The following is an 18868-nucleotide window of genomic DNA, read 5'->3' on the forward strand; positions in this document are numbered from 1 at the left end:
GATGCCATTTATATGTGGAATTTAAAAAAAACAAAAAAGAGCTCAAATACAGAGATACAGGTAACTGGTTACCACAGGTAGGGGAAGAAATGGGGAAAGGTAAGTCAAGGAATACAAAATATCAGATAAGTAGGATGAATAAGTCTAGAGATCTAATGTACAATATGAGGACCAAAATTAATAAAATTGTACTGTATTAGAAATTTTTGTGAAATATACAAATTTTAGGTGTCCTTATCACACAAAAAGATAGCTATGTGGGATGATGAATGTTTGTCTCCTTCACTACAGTAACCACTGTACTATGAATATGCATCCATGTGTATCTGCATCTATATATGCATCCCATAACATCATGTTGTAAATCTCAAATATACCCAAAAAAATTTACATTAAAAATAAGTAAATAAAGATAAAAAATGTAAAGAAAAAACAGGAAAATACCTTGGAAAACAATGGCCCCATAACATACAAACCAGAAATAAAAATTATGACTTATAAAGAATATCTTAAAAGGTTAAGAATAACAGGGTAATTTTCAATTAATCAAAAAATAAACTCAATGGAGTTGAAACGTTTCTATTATTTCAAATGCAGATAATTCAAATCTTGAATTTAAATATAAAATCTCAATTTACTCCATCAATGATATCAATTTTCACTGCTTCTGTGTATTAGTAAAAATATCTACATACTAATATAGATATTGATTAATATATATCTACATATTAATGATTATTTAAGTATCCTTATTAAAAAGATCAGAATTTTCTGCGGATGTTACTAGAATTTCCAAAAAATATGCGTAGAACTTATAGGATTTGCTACTCCAAAGTTAGTATTAATGGTATGATCAGTCAGACCAAAAATAAAAAGTATATGTAACTCATTTAAAAGAAAAGGTCTATCTATTGATAATTTATCTACCCTGGCAGGATATTAAAAAAAAAAACTTGCACATAAACTTAAATACTTTTGGAAAGTTATACTACAATGAAATTTAAACTTGCAAATCTGTCATCATCTTAGGGGTGAGATCTCACCCCTAAGATTACTACTGCAAGACCCTCTAAGTGTGTGTAATAAGAATTCTTCGGTTTGCTTATGTGAATGAGAATCTGGTCAGAAAAAAATACCTAGTTTTCCAAATGGTGAAATGGTTTTGTTAGAAAATAATCAGCTACTTCTTAATTTGCTACACATTCCAATATAACTATCTGTTACAGGGAATGCTTTCATTTTAGGAAGTAAAAGCACCAAGTTGATGGTTTTTATTTGATTCAATATAAAATCTGTATCAAATTTTTCACACTGGCTGGGCATGGTAGCTCACACCTATAATCCCAGTACTTTGGGAGGCCGAGGGGGGCAGATCAGCTTGAGGCTAGGAATTCGAGACCAGCCTGGCTAACATGGTGAAACCCCATCTCTACTAAAAATACACGAAATTAGACAGGTGTAGTGGCACACACCTGTAATCCCAGCTATTTGGGAGGCTGAGGCACAAGAACTGCTAGAGCCTGGGAGGCAGAGGTTGCAGTGAGCCGAGATTATGCCACTGCACTCCAGCCTGGGGAGCAAGATTCTGTCTCAAAAAAAAAAAAAAAAAATTCCATACTGTGGTTAAATCTCATAATTAACTAGGTAAAAATTATTAAATGTTTTCTTAAAAATATTTATTTTCCAATATGTCATTAAAATTAACTCATTTTAACAAAAAGTCATTTAATTTAAAATGAAAGTATTAATATAAAAGTAAAAGTATTAAGACCATCCCCCACAAACATTTTTATCTTCTAGCGACAGATACGGAAATACTTAATGACATCTGAGGTGTGGTATCATGGATTTACTTCAAAATAATCTAGGAGGGAAGAAAGTGGTAGAGACATAGAGAAAACAAGATTGGCAAAGAAGCTGATAATTGATTTATCCTTTGGGAGTTGATCACATTAATGTTATTATATGCTTGATTTTTTTCCCTTTACAAAACATCAAATAACAACTAAAACACACTAACCTACCAAAGAACTAAGTAAATACAATAGTATACGTAAATAACGCCATTATGTCCTATCACAATCAACTTACAATGCAAATGTAAGCCTATGAAAACCTTATTGGTCTTATTTACTGCTCTATTCCCAGCACCTAGAACAGCACCTGGCACACAGTAAGCACCACATCCATAATATATATATTATACCCTGGCATCACATGCTTTTTACAGAAAAGTACCATACAAACCATATCTAACTAAAATATTCTGTTACACAGGCTGGTAGGCTTTTGCTTTCAAAGGTTGTGATTTCCTAACTCTGATCCCTATAGTCTACAACATGCATTTCTATTGCAGCATTTGTTGATTTATTTCACTCACTGATTCTTCAATGAAATATTGGTGTTTCTGAGTCATTCCAATGTCTTTTGGTGACAGTGTTAAACATGAAAACTGGTATTGACCCAGAGAGCTAAGACATGTTATTAGAGAACATAGCCAAGAATTGATCACATTTCTTCTGAAAATAGTGACAACAAAAAGAAAGTTAAGTCCTTGCAATTCTGTCAACAAAGAAAGTAAAACACCTCTTAGGGTAACTCTACACAAGGGAACATTACTAAATCAAACTCAGCAAAGAAACACATTTTTTACATTTCATGTATGTAATTTCCCCATTTAAAAAAACTATTTAAAAAATTGCACTCTAGCTAATAACATGTATGCTTGAGAAGTTAATGGGAAGGATACTGTTGTCCACAATTTACTCTGAAATGTATTCAAAAACATAGATGGATTAATAGCATGAATAAATACATGATAAAGCAAGTTTAGTAAAATGTTAATAGTTGAGTCTAAATGGGGAGTATATGGATGGTCACTATAAAATTCTTTTGATTGATGTATGTTTGAAAACTTCCATGATAAAATATTGGGAAGTTGTAAGTACATGGGAAAATTTACATGAACACTGATGACTGAATAAAACAATAATAAAATGTGGGGCATAAGAAGAACAGAAATTTAAATATGCCTGTGAAGATTTTGAATAAAAGTGTTTCATGAAATAAGAATGGAAAGAAAAAATATTTCAACATTAACACATTTTAAACAATGTTATATGAAATATCTATATAACTGAATTACTAAATTAAGTAGATTTGACTGTCAAGTTGGTCAAAAGAAAAATTTCTGGATTATGGTTTGAGTACATTTACATTTGAGAACAAGTGGAAGTGATATGCATCCCATCTATTCCCTACAAAGGCTCAGATACTTACAAAATTATGTTCTAGATTTACTAAAGGATTTATTTTTGGTTGGCCAAACTCTCTAGGAGAGAGAAATAAACAACAACAAGAATTATAAAAAAGATTCAATTAATCTAAGGAAGTAAATATTGTTATTTAACTACTTAATTACAAAAACTATGTAACTCAAATTTATCACAAATGTGACAAAAAAATAACGTGTTGCTGCTCTTGACATCACTATTCGTCAATATTGTTCTCCCTGCTGCTGCCAAAACCAGAAAAATCTTTTAATGCAAAATAATGTATTTGTTAAAGAAACAGAAAAGGCCGGGCGCGGTGGCTCAAGCCTGTAATCCCAGCACTTTGGGAGGCCGAGAGGGGCGGATCACGAGGTCAGGAGATCAAGACCATCCTGGCTAACACGGTGAACCCCCGTCTCTACTCAAAAATACAAAAAACTAGCCGGGCGAGGTGGCGGGCGCCTGCAGTCCCAGCTACTCGGGAGGCTGAGGCAGGAGAATGGCGTGAACCCGGGAGGCGGAGCTTGCCGTGAGCTGAGATCCGGCTACTACACTCCAGCCTAGGCGACAGAGCAAGACTCCGTCTCAAAAAAAAAAAAAAGAAAGAAACAAAAAAGAAGCAGGGATAAGCAGATAGGACTGCTTCAGCCCCAGCTCTATTGTAATTGTCCAGAATATAAACTGCTAGTGCTCTGATCCTAATTTCCAAACTTTACAACTTTTAAAAATTCTGAAACTGGAACTTCTCTCCCATTTTCAAATAAGCTAATGGAAGAATTGACATTTTATGTTGCAGCTTCATTAAAATGTTCCATATTACCTACCTGTTTCCCAACAGGCTAAGAAGCTGGACCCCCATAAGTGGAAGTTTACATGTATTTAAAAGCCATTCTGGGTCAGGCATGGTACCTCACGCCTGTAATCCCAATTTGGGAGGCCAAGGTGAGAGGATTGCTTGAGCCCAGGGGTCTGAGGCTGCAGTGAGCTATAGCTGCTCTACTGCACTTCAGCTGGGTGACACAGCAAGACCCTGTGTGTATGTACGTACAAATGAATGAATGAATGAATAAATGCCATTCTGTCACAAAACTTGATAAAGGTTAAGAAATCAGATAACTAAGCTCATAGAAATTATAGGTTTAAAGACAGAAAGCATGCTTTAAAAACAAGAGCTTTACAGGTATCTAGAAGTGTAGATATTCTGTGATGACTGAATTCCTTCCTATAGAAGAAGCATATATATTTACATACAAAGTCTCTGTAGTGCACTTCTTTGAACTTTAGTCTTCTACCTACCTACCCAAGTTTAAGGCCAAATAAAAATTTCTGCAAAAGCCCCTTATAAAAGTGACTTACTACTTATACATAAAGAATTTAAAAGCATATTTTAGCACCATAAAGTGCTAAAATAATGACTGGTAAATTTGTTAAGCTGTACACTGAGGATAAGATTGCCAAACCTCAAATTAAGTATAATTTAACATCAAAACCAAAGTATATCAGTGTTCAATTGTCTTTTCAGGTTTATCAAGGCTAGAAATTCAGAAAACAGCTGCTTTTACTAATGAGGTCATACTACTACAGAAGGTACCTTCCCAGCAGTCACCACTTCACATTGCACTTCATGTCACATCTAGTAGTTCCTCAAATACATTTCTTTTGTATCAGAATTAATCATAAATGGGGCAAAGGGTGTACTAAGAAAAAAGGGAGAAGCCGGGTACGATGGCTCACGCCTGTAATCTCAGCACTTTGGGAGGCCAAGGCGGGTGGATCACCTGAGGTCAAGAGTTCGAAACCAGCCTGGTCAACAAGGCAAAATCCCATCTCTACTAAAAATACAAAAAATAACTGGGCGTGGTGATGGGTGCCTGTAACCCCAGCTACTCAGGGAGGCTGAGACATGAGAATCACTTAAACCCGGGAGGCAGAGGTTGCAGTGAGCCGAGACTGTGCCACTGCACTCCAGCCTAGGCAACAGAGTAAGACTCCGTCTCAAAAAAAAAAGAAAAAAAGGGACAGAAATGCAGTAAAATTGTTTTTTGATAAAGAACAGGATTCAAATATACAAAACAAAATAGAATGTTACCTTCCTCTATTCCAGGCACTAACAATAGTGGGTTACTAACTTAACTAGTTTTACATTTTGAAAAAAAAAATCTGCCTTTTCAAAACTTTGGAGGTATGACATACATACAAAAAAGTGTACAAATCACAAATCTATTGCTGGATAAATTTTCACAAGGTATAAGTACCATCCAGATTAAGAGAATATTCCTAGCGCAGCAAAATCATTCATTGTGCGGTCTCCCAGTCACTACTTCCTCTTCCCAAAAGAAACCACTTTCACTTGTGTTACACAAAATGAAACACGCAGAATAAACTCTTGTGACTGACTTCTTTCTTTTAATATTATGTTTGTGAAGTTTATCCATGTTGTTGCACCTGGCAGTAGCCCATTTATTCTCATTGGTGTAAAATTTAAACAATCAACTTTGCTGTTGGACATCTGGTTTGCTGCCAGTTTGAAGCTCTTCCAAATAATGCTTCTTATGAACTTTCTCATATATACCAATACGATACGCTAATATGGTTTTTAAAATAACATTAGATTATTTAAGCGAATATTTTGAAAAACATTTTTTTTTTTTTTGAGACAGGATCTCTCCCTCTGTTGCCCAGGCTTGAGCTCAGTGGCACAAAACACGGCTCACTGCAGCCTCAACTTCCTAGGCTCAAGCAATCTTCCTGCCTCAGCTTCCCAAGTAGGTGGGACTACAGGCATGCACCACCATCCGTGACTAATTTTTAAAATTTTTTGTAGAGACAGGGTCTCACACTGTTGCCCAGGCTGGTCTCAAACTCCTGGGCTCAAGTGATCCTCCTACCTTGGACTCCCAAAGTGCTCAGATTATAGGCATGAGCCACTGTATTCAGCCTCAAAACTTTTAGTAAGTTATATTTTCATTAGATTAAAAGTAAGAAAATATAACTATTTACATTTCTAGTTCAACTACTTTAACCCAAAGATTCAGTGGGTCCATTAAATCAGATGTAAATACAGAATTACTTTTTTCAACTAACTTTAGATAATAACAGCAGGGGATGTATCTGTGACTTTGTTATCAACAGAAATCACAGATAATTTTATACCATGTTACAGCTAGCTGTTACAGGTATTGCAAAATACCATTTGTAACACTCATCACTACTTTAAAATTACAGCAATGAAACCGCCACCACTAGCTTTTGATATTTAATGGCCTACTAAAGAAGCATCTCTATTACTATATCACAAATTTGGTTTTTAATAGTTTGATAATCATTCTCAAATGTAAGCACACTTAGTTCTGTGCATTTTATTTATAGGTTTAAAAATGTTATTCTGAGAAGGGATCCATAGGCTTCACCAGACTGCTAAAGGGATCCATAGCACAAAAAAAGGTTAAGAATCTACGCTTTATTTAACTAAGATGCAGATGTAACACAGAAGGCACAGGGGATAATTTTCAAGAGCCATTTATTTCCCTATTGAGGGAAAGAGAAGGCTTTAAATTACTAATCAAAATAAGCCCAAAAAATGTACCAGAAAAAAATGTACCAGAAAAGGAAGAATGCACCAGAAAAAAAATGTACCTGAGTCTTGGGAAGGAGGGATATGGAAATACAGAAAGAAGGATTTGTATAAACTAGGAGAGGCTGATTGGGGGAACAGAAAGACTAATCTAATGGAATTGAAGAAAAAGGAGAGAAATGAACCTGCACAAGGTCTGCTCAGGTCATGTGCTCTCAAAAAGAGAAAAACCATCTAGGCTCCTCCATGAGGAACCAAGCAGTCAGTTAACTTAAGGAAGTAAGGTTTACCTTTAGGCATTTAAGAGACAGCTGAATACATCCAGTCTGATTTTAAGGACAATTGTGTTATAAAACATATCTCCCTACCTGCTTGCTTCTGATAAAATTATGAGGAATAAGAAGCCTGTTTCATATTTACACAAACACAGATAGTATTAAATGAAAATGTTTGGTTTTGTTTAGATTTTTCCACAATATGCTGATTCATTAAAGACTTCCATCACCTGTCATTTTCACCTCAACTCCTGTCACCATCAATGACTTCAATTCATATACATCTGTATTTTTCAAATTCTGCACGTTAAGAATCACTTAAACTTTTAAACAATACCGAGGTCCACATCACACCCACAGAGACGATAATTTAATTATCTAAGACAGGACCCATACAGTGGTACTGAAGAGCTCTCCAGGAAATCTTAATGTACAGCAAGGATTGAGAGCTTCTGATCTAAATCACAAATCTAAAGTCTATCCTAATAGTCTCCTTGCTCTCAACTCCAATAACTTACACTAGCTCTCTATTCTCATTGTCACACAGTGAACTTCACTCAAAACTGTTCCATCTTGGAAATCCCACACTCTAAAATACTGATTACCTATCTTTCTGCCACACCAAAGCCTTCCCTAAGCCTTTCCTGTCCCTCAACCACTCATTTCTTTCAATCTCCTGTCCCTCTCAGCCTCACTCTCTTTATCAGCCCATACCAAATGGTGTATTACTTCAATAATTCTCTGGGTTAGCACCTTCAACATCCTTATCTCCCTGGGTCCACCACTCATTTTACAATCTTAAATCAATACAATAACCTGCTTTCCTCAGCCCCAAAGTAATAAAGCACACAATCCTACAGACTGGTGCCCAGTTGATGGCATAACCATACAGAAAACCCTTTTAAGTATCTTCAAAAGACAGAATTTAAAATTCCTAATGGGGCCGGGAGTGGTGGCTGATGCATGTAATCCCAGCACTTGAGAGACCAAGGCGGACGGATCACTTCAGGCCAGGAGTTCGAGACCAGCCTGGCCAACATGGCAAAACCCTGTCTCTACTAAAAATACAAAAATTAGATGTAGGTAGCAGTGGCAGTGGCTCATGCCTGTAATCCCAGCACTTTGGGAGGCTGAGGGAGGTGGATCACTTGGGGTCAGGAATTTGAGACCAGACTGGCCAACATGGTGAAACTCTATCTCTACTAAAAATACAAAAATCAGCCAGGCGTGGTGGCTTGTGCCTGTAGTCCCAGCTGCTCGGGAGGCTGAGGCAGGAGAATTGCTTGAACCCAGGACGCAGAGGTTGCAGTGAGCCAAGAATGTACCACTGCACTACAGCCTGGGGAAGAGGGTTAGACTCCATCTACAAAAAACAAATAAATAAAAATTTAAAAAAGCCAGGCATGGTAGCATGCAATCCTAGCTACTCAGGAGGCTGAGGCACAGGAATCGCTTGAACCCAGGAAGTAGAGGATGTAGTGAGCCAAGATCGCACCACTGCACTCCAGCCTGGGCTACAGAGTAAGACTGCCTCAAAAAAAAGAAAAGAGGCTGGGCGTGGTGGCTTATGCCTATAATCCCAGAACTCTGGGAGGCCAAGGTGAGCAGATCACCTGAGGTCAAGAGTTCGAGACCAGCCTGGTCAACATGGTGAAACCACATCTCTACTGAAAATACAAAAATTAGCCAAGTGTGGTGGCGGATGCCTGTAATCCCAGCTACTCAGGAGGCTGAGACAGAAGAATCGCTTGAACCCAGGCAGTAGATGTTGCAGTGACCCGAGACTGTGCCACTGCACTCCAGCCTGGGTGACAAGAGTGAAACTCCATCTCAAAAAAAAAAAAAAGAAAAGAAAAATTCCTAATGGGATATATCCTTGGCAGAGTGGTGGAGGGGAGAGGGGAAATAAAGAAAAAAGTCATCCCTTTTCCCCTACAAGTAAACTACAGAATAACCTTATCAAGTAAAAAATATAAATAAAAACACTGGGATTTTGATTAAAAACATAAAGTCTACAAATTAACCTGGAAATAAATGACATATAGTAATAATTAAGTCTGGCCATCCTGAAATATAATGGGCATCTTTATTTGTTCCATCTTAAATCATTTTAAATAACCCCAACCTGGACTGTAATTTAGGACAATGACAAACCTAAAGACGATACCACCCATTGAAGTGGGCTATAGGATTAAATGCAACATAAGTAAAAAATAACTAAAATAGAAATAAATATTTGTGGTTTCTGATGGTATATAATGAATCTATAATATATTCATATACCATCACCACAACCTTAGTTAGTCCCTTGGTGCTTAGAATGGGTCTGTGCAAAAGTTTAAGTTAGCTTTTTGACCTTCCCCAAACCCTCCTTTAGACCTCCATAGGGGATTCTGGGGAGTCAGTACACATAGTCACTCAAATAAATATTGAGCTTCTATTACCTGTAAGTACTAGATGTAGCACTGGAAATAGTAAACAAAACAGTAAGTTCTTTGGGCTTAGAAAAGGCTTGGCTCAAAATTCCCACTTCCCAGAGCAACAAAGAGACAAGAAGTAGGACAGCACACCAGAAGCTGCCTGTCTGCCTGACCCTGAGCCTCAAGGCATTCTTACTTACCAGCCAGACTGCCTGACCACAGGACAGCACACCTGCAGGAATCCTAACAAGGGATATTAACATGTTTCCATGCTAGGAAGAGAGTTCCCCTCTCTTAGAATGAAAGCCTACTTTTAGAATTTCATATATTCAATTTGTAACATTTTTAGGATTATAGAAAAAAATAGGTAACAGCCAATAACAGCAGGAGCAGGTACTCAAATACTTCTTTGTTAACTGATGGTATAATCTTTATAAAATCTGTAATTTTGTTCACAAATTAAATTAAATATAAACTCTTCATTTTAGAAACTTAAATAAGAAATATAAATAATAAGTTTTCTACTTAAATAAAATGTTGTCTTTTATTTTCAAACTTTTAACTTTTAAAAGATACGCTTGATCTCTTTTGTAACCTACACTGGTAAATTTCTGACACTTGAAGATTTTGTTAACAGGCCTAGCTTTGGTCTATCAAATTAACTCAGACACTAGGTTTTTTAATTATTCAATATGTAGGAGTAACTTACACTGGGATGACTTCGAGGAGGTGCTCGTTCTCTCGGAATTCTATCATATTCATATCGTCCCTCAGACCACATTTCGTCTCTTCTGTAAGCCACTAAAGGGAAAAAAAAAGAATTATGGTTTTTATGATACTAGGAAGTAACAGAAAAGATAGGAAGGAGTAAATGATTACTTTCCAACACAAATATTTTCCAGAGATCTTAAGGGGGGGAAAAAAAATGAAAGTGACCAAAAGAAAAAATGTTTCTTCCAAACAATTGAGATTTTCTTTAAAAAAAAAAAAAAAAAAATACAGAAAGCCCTATCTTCCTTCTTAGGCAAGACTATTTAAAGCTTCAAAGAGATTGTTGCCACCAATTATGGCAGGAAAATCCATAATACTTCAGACCACAAATACTTCTTCATTCTCCCATAGCAAAAAATAGAAATGATTCATTTTAATGAACAGTTTAAATGGCTGATAAGCAAAACTATTCCTATTTCTTGGTGAATAGTTCGTATAAATAACATTAGTTTTTTGCTTTTCTATAGTCTTCATTTAATACATATCTACTCTATGTTAAATAATGTGTTTTTAACTGAAAAATGTGTTAAATGAACAATCCTGCAAAAACACACTCAACAATCCCTGAAAGAAACCGCTCTTGATTTTTTTAATGCTATAAATTTGTTTCAATGCAAAGGCCGCCTCACAAAATGTGAAATTAAAAGTTCCGTCAACATTTTTCAGGTTTGGGATTCAAAGAAGCGGGGGTGGGAGGGTGTATTCTTTTCATAAATGCTTCCTACTTTGACCGCTGATACATTCTGGGTAGAGGGTGAATACGGTGTTATAGAATTCAAGGGTATACAGCCACAAGCAGAGATGAAAACAGAAACTGAACAGACAAAAGACAAAGTAAACAAGGCAAACAAGAGAAGATGAGAATAGGGTACGGGAAAAGAGACCATTTATATGAAATGGCAATACTATAAATCAGAAGTTGGCAAATTTTTCTGCAAAAGATCAGACAAATATTTTCAGCCTTGTAGGTCACAGATCTCTTTTACAAATACTCAAATCTCCAGCCACAGACAATATACATAAATGTATGAGTGTGTAAACTGTATTTACAAAAACAGGCTAGCACTTGCAGGCAGTAGCTTGACAACTTCTGGAGTGGATGACAAATGGTTAACAGAGAAGAATCAGGAGAAAGTGAAGTAATCATGGAGCAGGTTCTAAGGCAAGAACGGTGAACCATCCTGATGTGTAGAAGAACCACCATGAGCAAGAAACGAAAACGGTCCAGGTAGTAAGTCAGTGCCGTTCAGTACATAGAAAGTAGGGCACAGATATGTGAAGAAGAAACACATTTCAAAAAAGACTTAATGTCAAAAGATTTTTGGTGGCTCCTTATAATGTAATACTGAGGAAGGGGGAAACAGATTGCTGTTCCATTTTGGCAGTACAGAATAGCTATAGAATTCTAATGGTTCAGTTAGTTTAGGTTAAGGAAAAATAAAAGGCTGCAAGAAGGGTGGAACTTTTTTTTTTATGTTATTATAGCAAAGCAACCAATTTTCTCTGTAAAAACATACCTACAATATTTTCTAATACAAACAGACCCAATATAATGAATTAGCTAGCCAAAGATGCCTAGGAAAACTTACTTTAAATCAAAAATTAACTTTTTCTCAAAACACACATTCAAGAGAAAAAAATTAGATTTTAATATTATGCATGAATAAAACTGAATTCTCTGTCTACAGAAAGACCTCATTTAATAATATATGATTCCAAGCAATCAATCTTTTAGGTGCAAGAATTTATGGAAGCTTGAAAGGGAAGTAAATTGTCAACACTACTCCTCCTCCGCCACCTTTACTGAATCCCCTAAAGGTTTCAGTCTAAAGAGTTAGATTTTATCCTTTTTTAAGATACAGTATACAGAAATAGTAATAGCAATGAATTAAAATCAAATCAAAGGGGGAAAACGTCAATAGCTATACCCAGAAGAAAAACAGACATATGAGCAAACAGTTCACAAAAAAATACAAATAGCTCTTAAAAATCTTTTGAAAAGATGTTCAACCTCCTTCAAAATAAAGATGAAAACCAAAACTATAATGGCATACTTATTTTCATCCAAAAGCTCTGCAAAAATCTAACTGCAGTGACGAGATTAAAGAAAGCAACACTTACATAGGTTAATAAAGGAAGTTGGCCAGGCGCGATGGCTCAAGCCTGTAATCCCAGCACTTTGGGAGGCCGAAGAGGGTGGATCACGAGGTCAGGAGATCAAGAACATCCTGGTTAACACGGTGAAAGCCCGTCTCTACTAGAAATACAAAAAATTAGCCGGGCGTGGTGGCAGGTGCCTATAGTCCCAGCTCCGTAGAAGGCTGAGGCAAGAGAATGGCATGAACCCGGGAGGCAGGGCTTGCAGTGAGCCAAGATCGTGCCACTGCACTCCAGCCTGGGCAACAGAGTGAGACTCCGTCTCAAAAAAATAAATAAATAAAATAAAAATTTAAAAATTTAAAAAAAGGAAGTATAACTGGTACAGATTGGGAAGAATTTGGCAATATTTATTAAAATTTTAAAAACACGGCCGGGCGCGGTGGCTCAAGCCTGTAATCCCAGCACTTTGGGAGGCCGAGTCGGGTGGATCACGAGGTCAGGAGATCGAGACCATCCTGGCTAACACGGTGAAACCCCGTCTCTACTAAAAAATACAAAAAACTAGCCGGGCGAGGTGGTGGGCGCCTGTAGTCCCAGCTGCTCGGGAGGCTGAGGCAGGAGAATGGCGTGAACCCGGGAGGCGGAGCTTGCAGTGAGCCGAGATCCGGCCACAGCACTCCAGCCTGGGCGACAGAGCGAGACTCCGTCTCAAAAAAAAAAAAAAAAAAAAAAAAAAAAAATTTTAAAAACACATCTGCTTTGATCTGGCAATTCTACTTCTAGGTATAATTGCACACCTTTGCATAGCAAAGATTGAAAGGAACTTAAAGTATTCATCAAAATAGCACAAATTAAATTGCTGAACCAGTCAGTTACATTTATACAAAAGGAATTATTTTGTATTCCTTTTGTGAATTGATCAATCAGTTACATTTATATAAAAGGAGTATTTTTGCAAACCATTTCAAAGAAAAGTAACCCCAGTAACAATATGAAAAGACTGCCAAGATACACTGCTAAGCAAAGAAAAGCATAGTAAAAAGGCCAGGTATGAATATATATGCATATGTACAGACTACTCCTGGGAGTAACAACAAGAGAATGTAACAGCAATTACCTCTGGGGAGAACTAGGTAGCTGGGCAGAGGATGAATATTTTACTGCACAATGTATATATACTATTATGTATTATAAAAGTATGTAACTGTTTTTAAAGTTCCTGAAAATCATTCAATAAGCATAACATGTGAAGTGATGGTAAAAATGATTAATGTAAATTAATACACTAAAGGAGAATGTAAATAAAAATAAGGTTTTGTAATAAATGAGAAAAATAAACAATAAGAGTTCTAAAGAAATACTATGTAGTTTAATACTGAAATATTAGAATTTACTGGTGTCCCACAAAAAATGTAACAATAACTACTATATTAAATACTACTATACCATACTTACTTGAGTCCTTTTAGGAATCAAATTTAACGTTTTCAACAATTTCCTGTAAGGGGGGGAAATACAGACATAAAGATTTGTGTCTGTATAAACCAACCAATATAGAGAAATAATTAAACCTTCATTAATTGTGTAAACACAACTCTCAAGCCAAACTCCCTTCAAACACACTCTTGAAAACAGAAGATATTATTTTGGCCACCAGAGGCCACCCAAGTTTCATAAGAACAAAATTATAATAAGAGAATTCTAGCCCAAGAATTCTAGTCTAGAATTTTGCCAGTTGAGAGCTGGGCAGGTCATCTCTCTTATCCTTATCTCTGAGATTGTACTAGATGTTTAAGGTTGTCTGTTAGCTGTTATTATAAACACTGGCTTCAAAATACCTCCATAGTTTAGTATGATGAAAATTACCATCTCCTACAGTAATTAGAAGACAGAATACACTAATATCACCTTACATTCAAATGGAAACTTGCAATTTTCTTTTTCTTTATTTTCCTTAGACAAGGTCTCACTCTGTTGCCCAGGCAGGAATGCAGTGAGGCAAACACACCTCACTGTAGCCTTGACCTCATGGGCTCCAGCGATCCTCCCGACTCAGCCTCCGTAATAGCTGGAACCACAGGCATACCACCACACCTGGCTAATTTTATTTTTCATCAAGTCATGGTCTTACCATGTTGCCCCCATGATAGAACCTTGTAATTTTCAAAGGATTTAAAAATAGCTGATAAGTACAGCAAGCTTCCTGATTAGTGGCATATGTTGTTTATGATATTATCCAGGCTTAGGAAATTGACCAGTTACATTTACACAAAGGTGTTCAGACTCCCAGTGAGTGATCCTGCTACCTGCCACATCATCACTATGCCTCCGCATATCAGTGCAGTTTCAACGGTACTCCAGAAAAGTTATCTAAGCCCCCAACAAGATATGCAAACTAAAGAACCAACAGAAAAATAGAAGGACCCTCTACATCACAATTAGGCAGAGAACAGAATTAGAACTCAGCGTGGAGAATACATGCTTCATTTAGAAGTGTGCTAATAACTAGCTCTGGATTATAAAAATATTGTTCTCTTATGCCATATTCAATGAAGACAGTATGTTTAATATACTATCATGGGATATTTAATTCCAGAAAGAAAAGAAGCCTTTCTTAGAGCACTCCATTGGGCTACCCAACCACTGTTACGTTAACTTCACCTGAGGGCTGAGAGGGTACAGAGGACTTGCACTCTAAGCAAAAGTGTCATGGAAATTGAGAAAACAAAGTCACAGGCAACATCCTTCTGTCAAACCATTAACTCTGAATCCAAAGTCAAGGTAATGGATCTGTTTTTTCATTTTATTCAATCTGGTTATAGTAGCAACTTAGGCTATAGTAATTCTGCATTCCAATCTAGTCAGCTTCCATTATTAAATACACTCAGGATAAATAGCTTCCCCTCCCCCCCAAACTCATTCCTTCACTTTTTATATTCATTCAACAACTATTGATAGTCAACTATTGATAGTCAACTATTGATAGATGTTACTGAACAGCAGTCACATTTGACCTCAAACTTTAGATGAACATAGGTCTTTACACTGGCAATTCCCTGCACAGAATGTTCTTCTCCAAGTGTAGGGAAAAGAAAGAGAGATCAGACTGTTATTGTGTCTATGTAGAAAAGACGTAAGAAACTCCATTTTGATCCGTACCATGGCCCGGCGCGGTGGCTCACGCCTGTAATCCCACCACTTCAGGAGGCCGAGGCAGGCAGATCACGAGGTCAAGAGATCAAGCCCATCCTGACTAACACAGTGAAACCCCGTCTCTACTAAAAATACACAAAATTAGCTGGGTGTGGTGGAGGGCACCTGTAGTCCCAGCTACTCAGGAGGCTGAGGTAGGAGAATCGCTTGAACCTGAGAGGCGGAGGTTGCAGCGAGCCGAGATCTCGCCATGGCACTCCAGCCTGGGTGACAGAATGAGACTGTCTCAAAAAAAAAAAAAAAAAAAAATCTGTACCCTGAACAATTGTTTTGCCTTGAGATGCTGTTAATCTGTAACTTTAGCCCCAACCTTGTGCTCACAAAAACATGTGTTGTATGGTATCAAGGTTTAAGGGATCTAGGGCTGTGCAGGATGTGCCTTGTTAACAGTATGTTTACAGTCATCGCCATTCTCCATTCTCGATTAACCAGGAGCATAATGCACTGCGGAAAGCCGCAGGAACCTCTGCCCAGGAAAGCCGGGTACTGTCCAAGGTTTCTCCCTACTGAGACAGCCTGAGATATGGCCTCATGGGACGGGAAAGACCTGACCGTCCCCCAGCCTGACACCCATGAAGGGTCTGTGCTGAGGAGGATTAGTAAAAGAGGAAAGAAGGCCTCTTGCGGTTGAGGTAAGAGGAAGGCCTCTGTCTCCTGCATGCCCCTGGGAACGGAATGTCTCGTGGTATAAAACCCAATTGTACATTTGTTCTATTCTGACATAGAAGAAAACCACCCTGTGGCTGGAGGCAAGATATGCTGGCAGCAACGCTGCTCTGTTCTTCTTTACTACACTGAAATGTTTGGGTGGAGAGAAGCATAAATCTGGTCTATGTACACATCCAGGCATAGTACCTTCCCTTGAACTTATTTGTGACAGATTCCTTTGCTCACATGTTTTCTTGCTGACCTTCTCCCCACTATCACCCTGTTCTCCTGCCGCATGCCCCTAGCTGAGACAGTGAAAATAGTAATCAATAAATACTGAGGGAACTCACACACTGGTGTCGGTGTAGGTCCTCCATATGCTGAGCGCCGGTCTCCTGGGCCCACTGTTCTTTCTCTATACTTTGTCTCCGTCTCTTATTTCTTTTCTCAGGTCTCTCATCCCACCTGACGAGAAATACCTGCAGGTGTGAAGGGGCAGGCCATCCTTTCATCCAGGTATCTGTGGAATTAACTTTCCTGCCCTTCAATGTCACCTTCTTAATGTCACTTAACTAACAGATCCCCCAGTTGTGCTATTTTTAATTAGCACTAATAATCTAAGATACTATATAATGTAATTTAAATACACATTAGTCCTTCACTAGTAGTATTTCTACCAGTAGTATTTCTAGTAGTGAGGGTGTAATCTGTATTAAAAGTACACTATATAGTATCTTAGGTTATTAATGCTAATAATAATAAACAGCAGGAATGTTTACTTGTTCACTGATGAATATTAACCTCCTAGAACAATTTGCACACTGTGCTCCGTATTCAGAGTGAATTAATATTCTAATGTTTCTATTAGAAAATATTTGACATTCCAGGCCAGGCGCGGTGGCTCACACTTGTAATCCCAGCACTTTGGGAGGCCGAGTGGGGGTGGATCACGAAGTCAGGAGATCGAGACCATACTGGCTAATAGAGTGAAACCCCATCTCTACTAAAAATACAAAAACAAAATTAACCAGGCATGGTGGTGGTCACCTGCAGTCCCAGCTACTTGGGAGGCTGAGGTAGGGGAATGGCGTGAACCTGGCAGGGGGAGCTTGCAGTGGGCAGAGATTGCACCACTGCACTCCAGCTTGCATGACAGAGTGAGATTCTGTCTCAAAAAAAAAAAAAAAAAAAGAAAATATTTGAAATCCAGACAACTAAACATAAGTTCTAGAACATAATTAGTTAAGGTCGTTGAAAAAAAAAAAAATTAACTGATGCCAGGGCCGGGTGCAGTGGCTCATGCCTGTAATCCCAGCGTTTTGGGAGGCTGAGCCGGGGTAGATCATTTGAGGTCGGGAGTTCAAGATCAGTCTGGCCAACATGGTAATACCCCGTTTCCACTTAAAAAATATACAAAAATTAACCGGGCATGGTGGCACATGCCTGTAATACCAGCTACTCAGGAAGTTGAGGCAGGAGAATCCCCTGAACCTGGGAGCTGGAAGGTACAGTGAGCCATGATCGTCCCACTGCACTCCAGCCTGGGCAACAGAGCAAGACCCCGTCTCAAAAAATAAAAAAATTATAAAGTACTGCATTCTCTACTAGTTTCACAAGTCACTTGACTTTCCAACGCTCTAAGGATACTTCTTCTATAAGCCTGAATGTACTGCACTAAACTTAGTAGGAGATCCCTGATCGTCCATTATAATTGATCAATTAACTGAAATTATACAAGTAAACAAAAATGCCAGATGTCTGCCTACATATAATATTTATAAATCTGAATCTTATTTCATATATGGATTGAAGTTAAGGTCTTGACCGGTCAGCCTCCTTCCAGTGTTTTACCCTCCATTTTACCCTAAAAAAGGATAATCAACGATTAATGCATATTCATAATGTGAAGTTTCCAGGATCAAGAATCCAAGTGGTTTATTAACCATAATAAATCCAAACTTCTATCTTCCATATGCCACCTTCTATTATATCTAACCTTCTATTCTCTCCAAAAGCATATAATTATGCCAGTTTCCTTATTGTGCCACAAACAGACTAACACACACTATCATAGAGCTGTTTATTTTCCAAACTGGATACCTTTTCCCATTCTCTCATTTGATATCCAACGGTCCACCAAGGCCCAACTCAAAACCTATTATTCTCCACAAAGCCCATTATATAAACCCTACAAGACTTAAAACAGATTCCAAACTAGTGACTGATAGGCCACATGAGACTTGTGTTTGACCCATTTTTTTTTTTAATAAAATTCTATTCCACTGACAACATTTAAAAACTGGGAGAGGATGCTTTTTTAAAAATTCGATTTCCAACTTTTTTTGAAAAAATTAGATGTTCTGGCAAAACTGGGATCATATTCTCACATAGCCACAATCAGCTGTAGCTGAGTGGCAGGTGACCCCTTCTATGGGTGAAGTATTCATTAACGTTAACTGTCTGATCTCTGAGACCATACCTTCAGCACCTGCAATCATTCAAGAAATACCTGACTGTCTTATGTGCCAAGAACTGTATTAGCTACTGGAGTTACAAAGACCAACAAGACAAACACAGTCCCTCACCCATAGCCTC

At 37.7% G+C, this 18868-nt stretch overlaps 1 protein-coding gene across 27 annotated transcripts in view; it reads right to left on the reverse strand.

The window, feature by feature from the left end:
- PPHLN1 (periphilin 1) overlaps window positions 1-18868 on the reverse strand; it is a 128113-nt gene that overhangs the window by 107647 nt on the left and 1598 nt on the right. For 15 of the 27 annotated variants that reach the window (XM_033222389.1, XM_033222388.1, XM_033222386.1 and 12 more), the window contains exons 2-3: window positions 13868-13910; window positions 10251-10342 (exon numbers count right to left, since the gene is read on the reverse strand). In XM_033222389.1, coding sequence (XP_033078280.1) covers window positions 10251-10342; window position 13868 — 93 coding nt within the window. In that variant the 5' untranslated portion in view covers window positions 13869-13910. Of the gene's footprint in view, window positions 1-10250; window positions 10343-13867; window positions 13911-16623; window positions 16753-18868 lie in introns of all 27 variants that reach the window. The other 12 variants (XM_033222400.1, XM_033222396.1, XM_033222392.1 and 9 more) reach the window with 3 other exon arrangements.

Source organism: Trachypithecus francoisi, unplaced genomic scaffold (assembly GCF_009764315.1).
Source record: "Trachypithecus francoisi isolate TF-2019V2 unplaced genomic scaffold, Tfra_2.0 Lachesis_group11, whole genome shotgun sequence".
NCBI classification, from domain to species: domain Eukaryota; kingdom Metazoa; phylum Chordata; class Mammalia; order Primates; family Cercopithecidae; genus Trachypithecus; species Trachypithecus francoisi.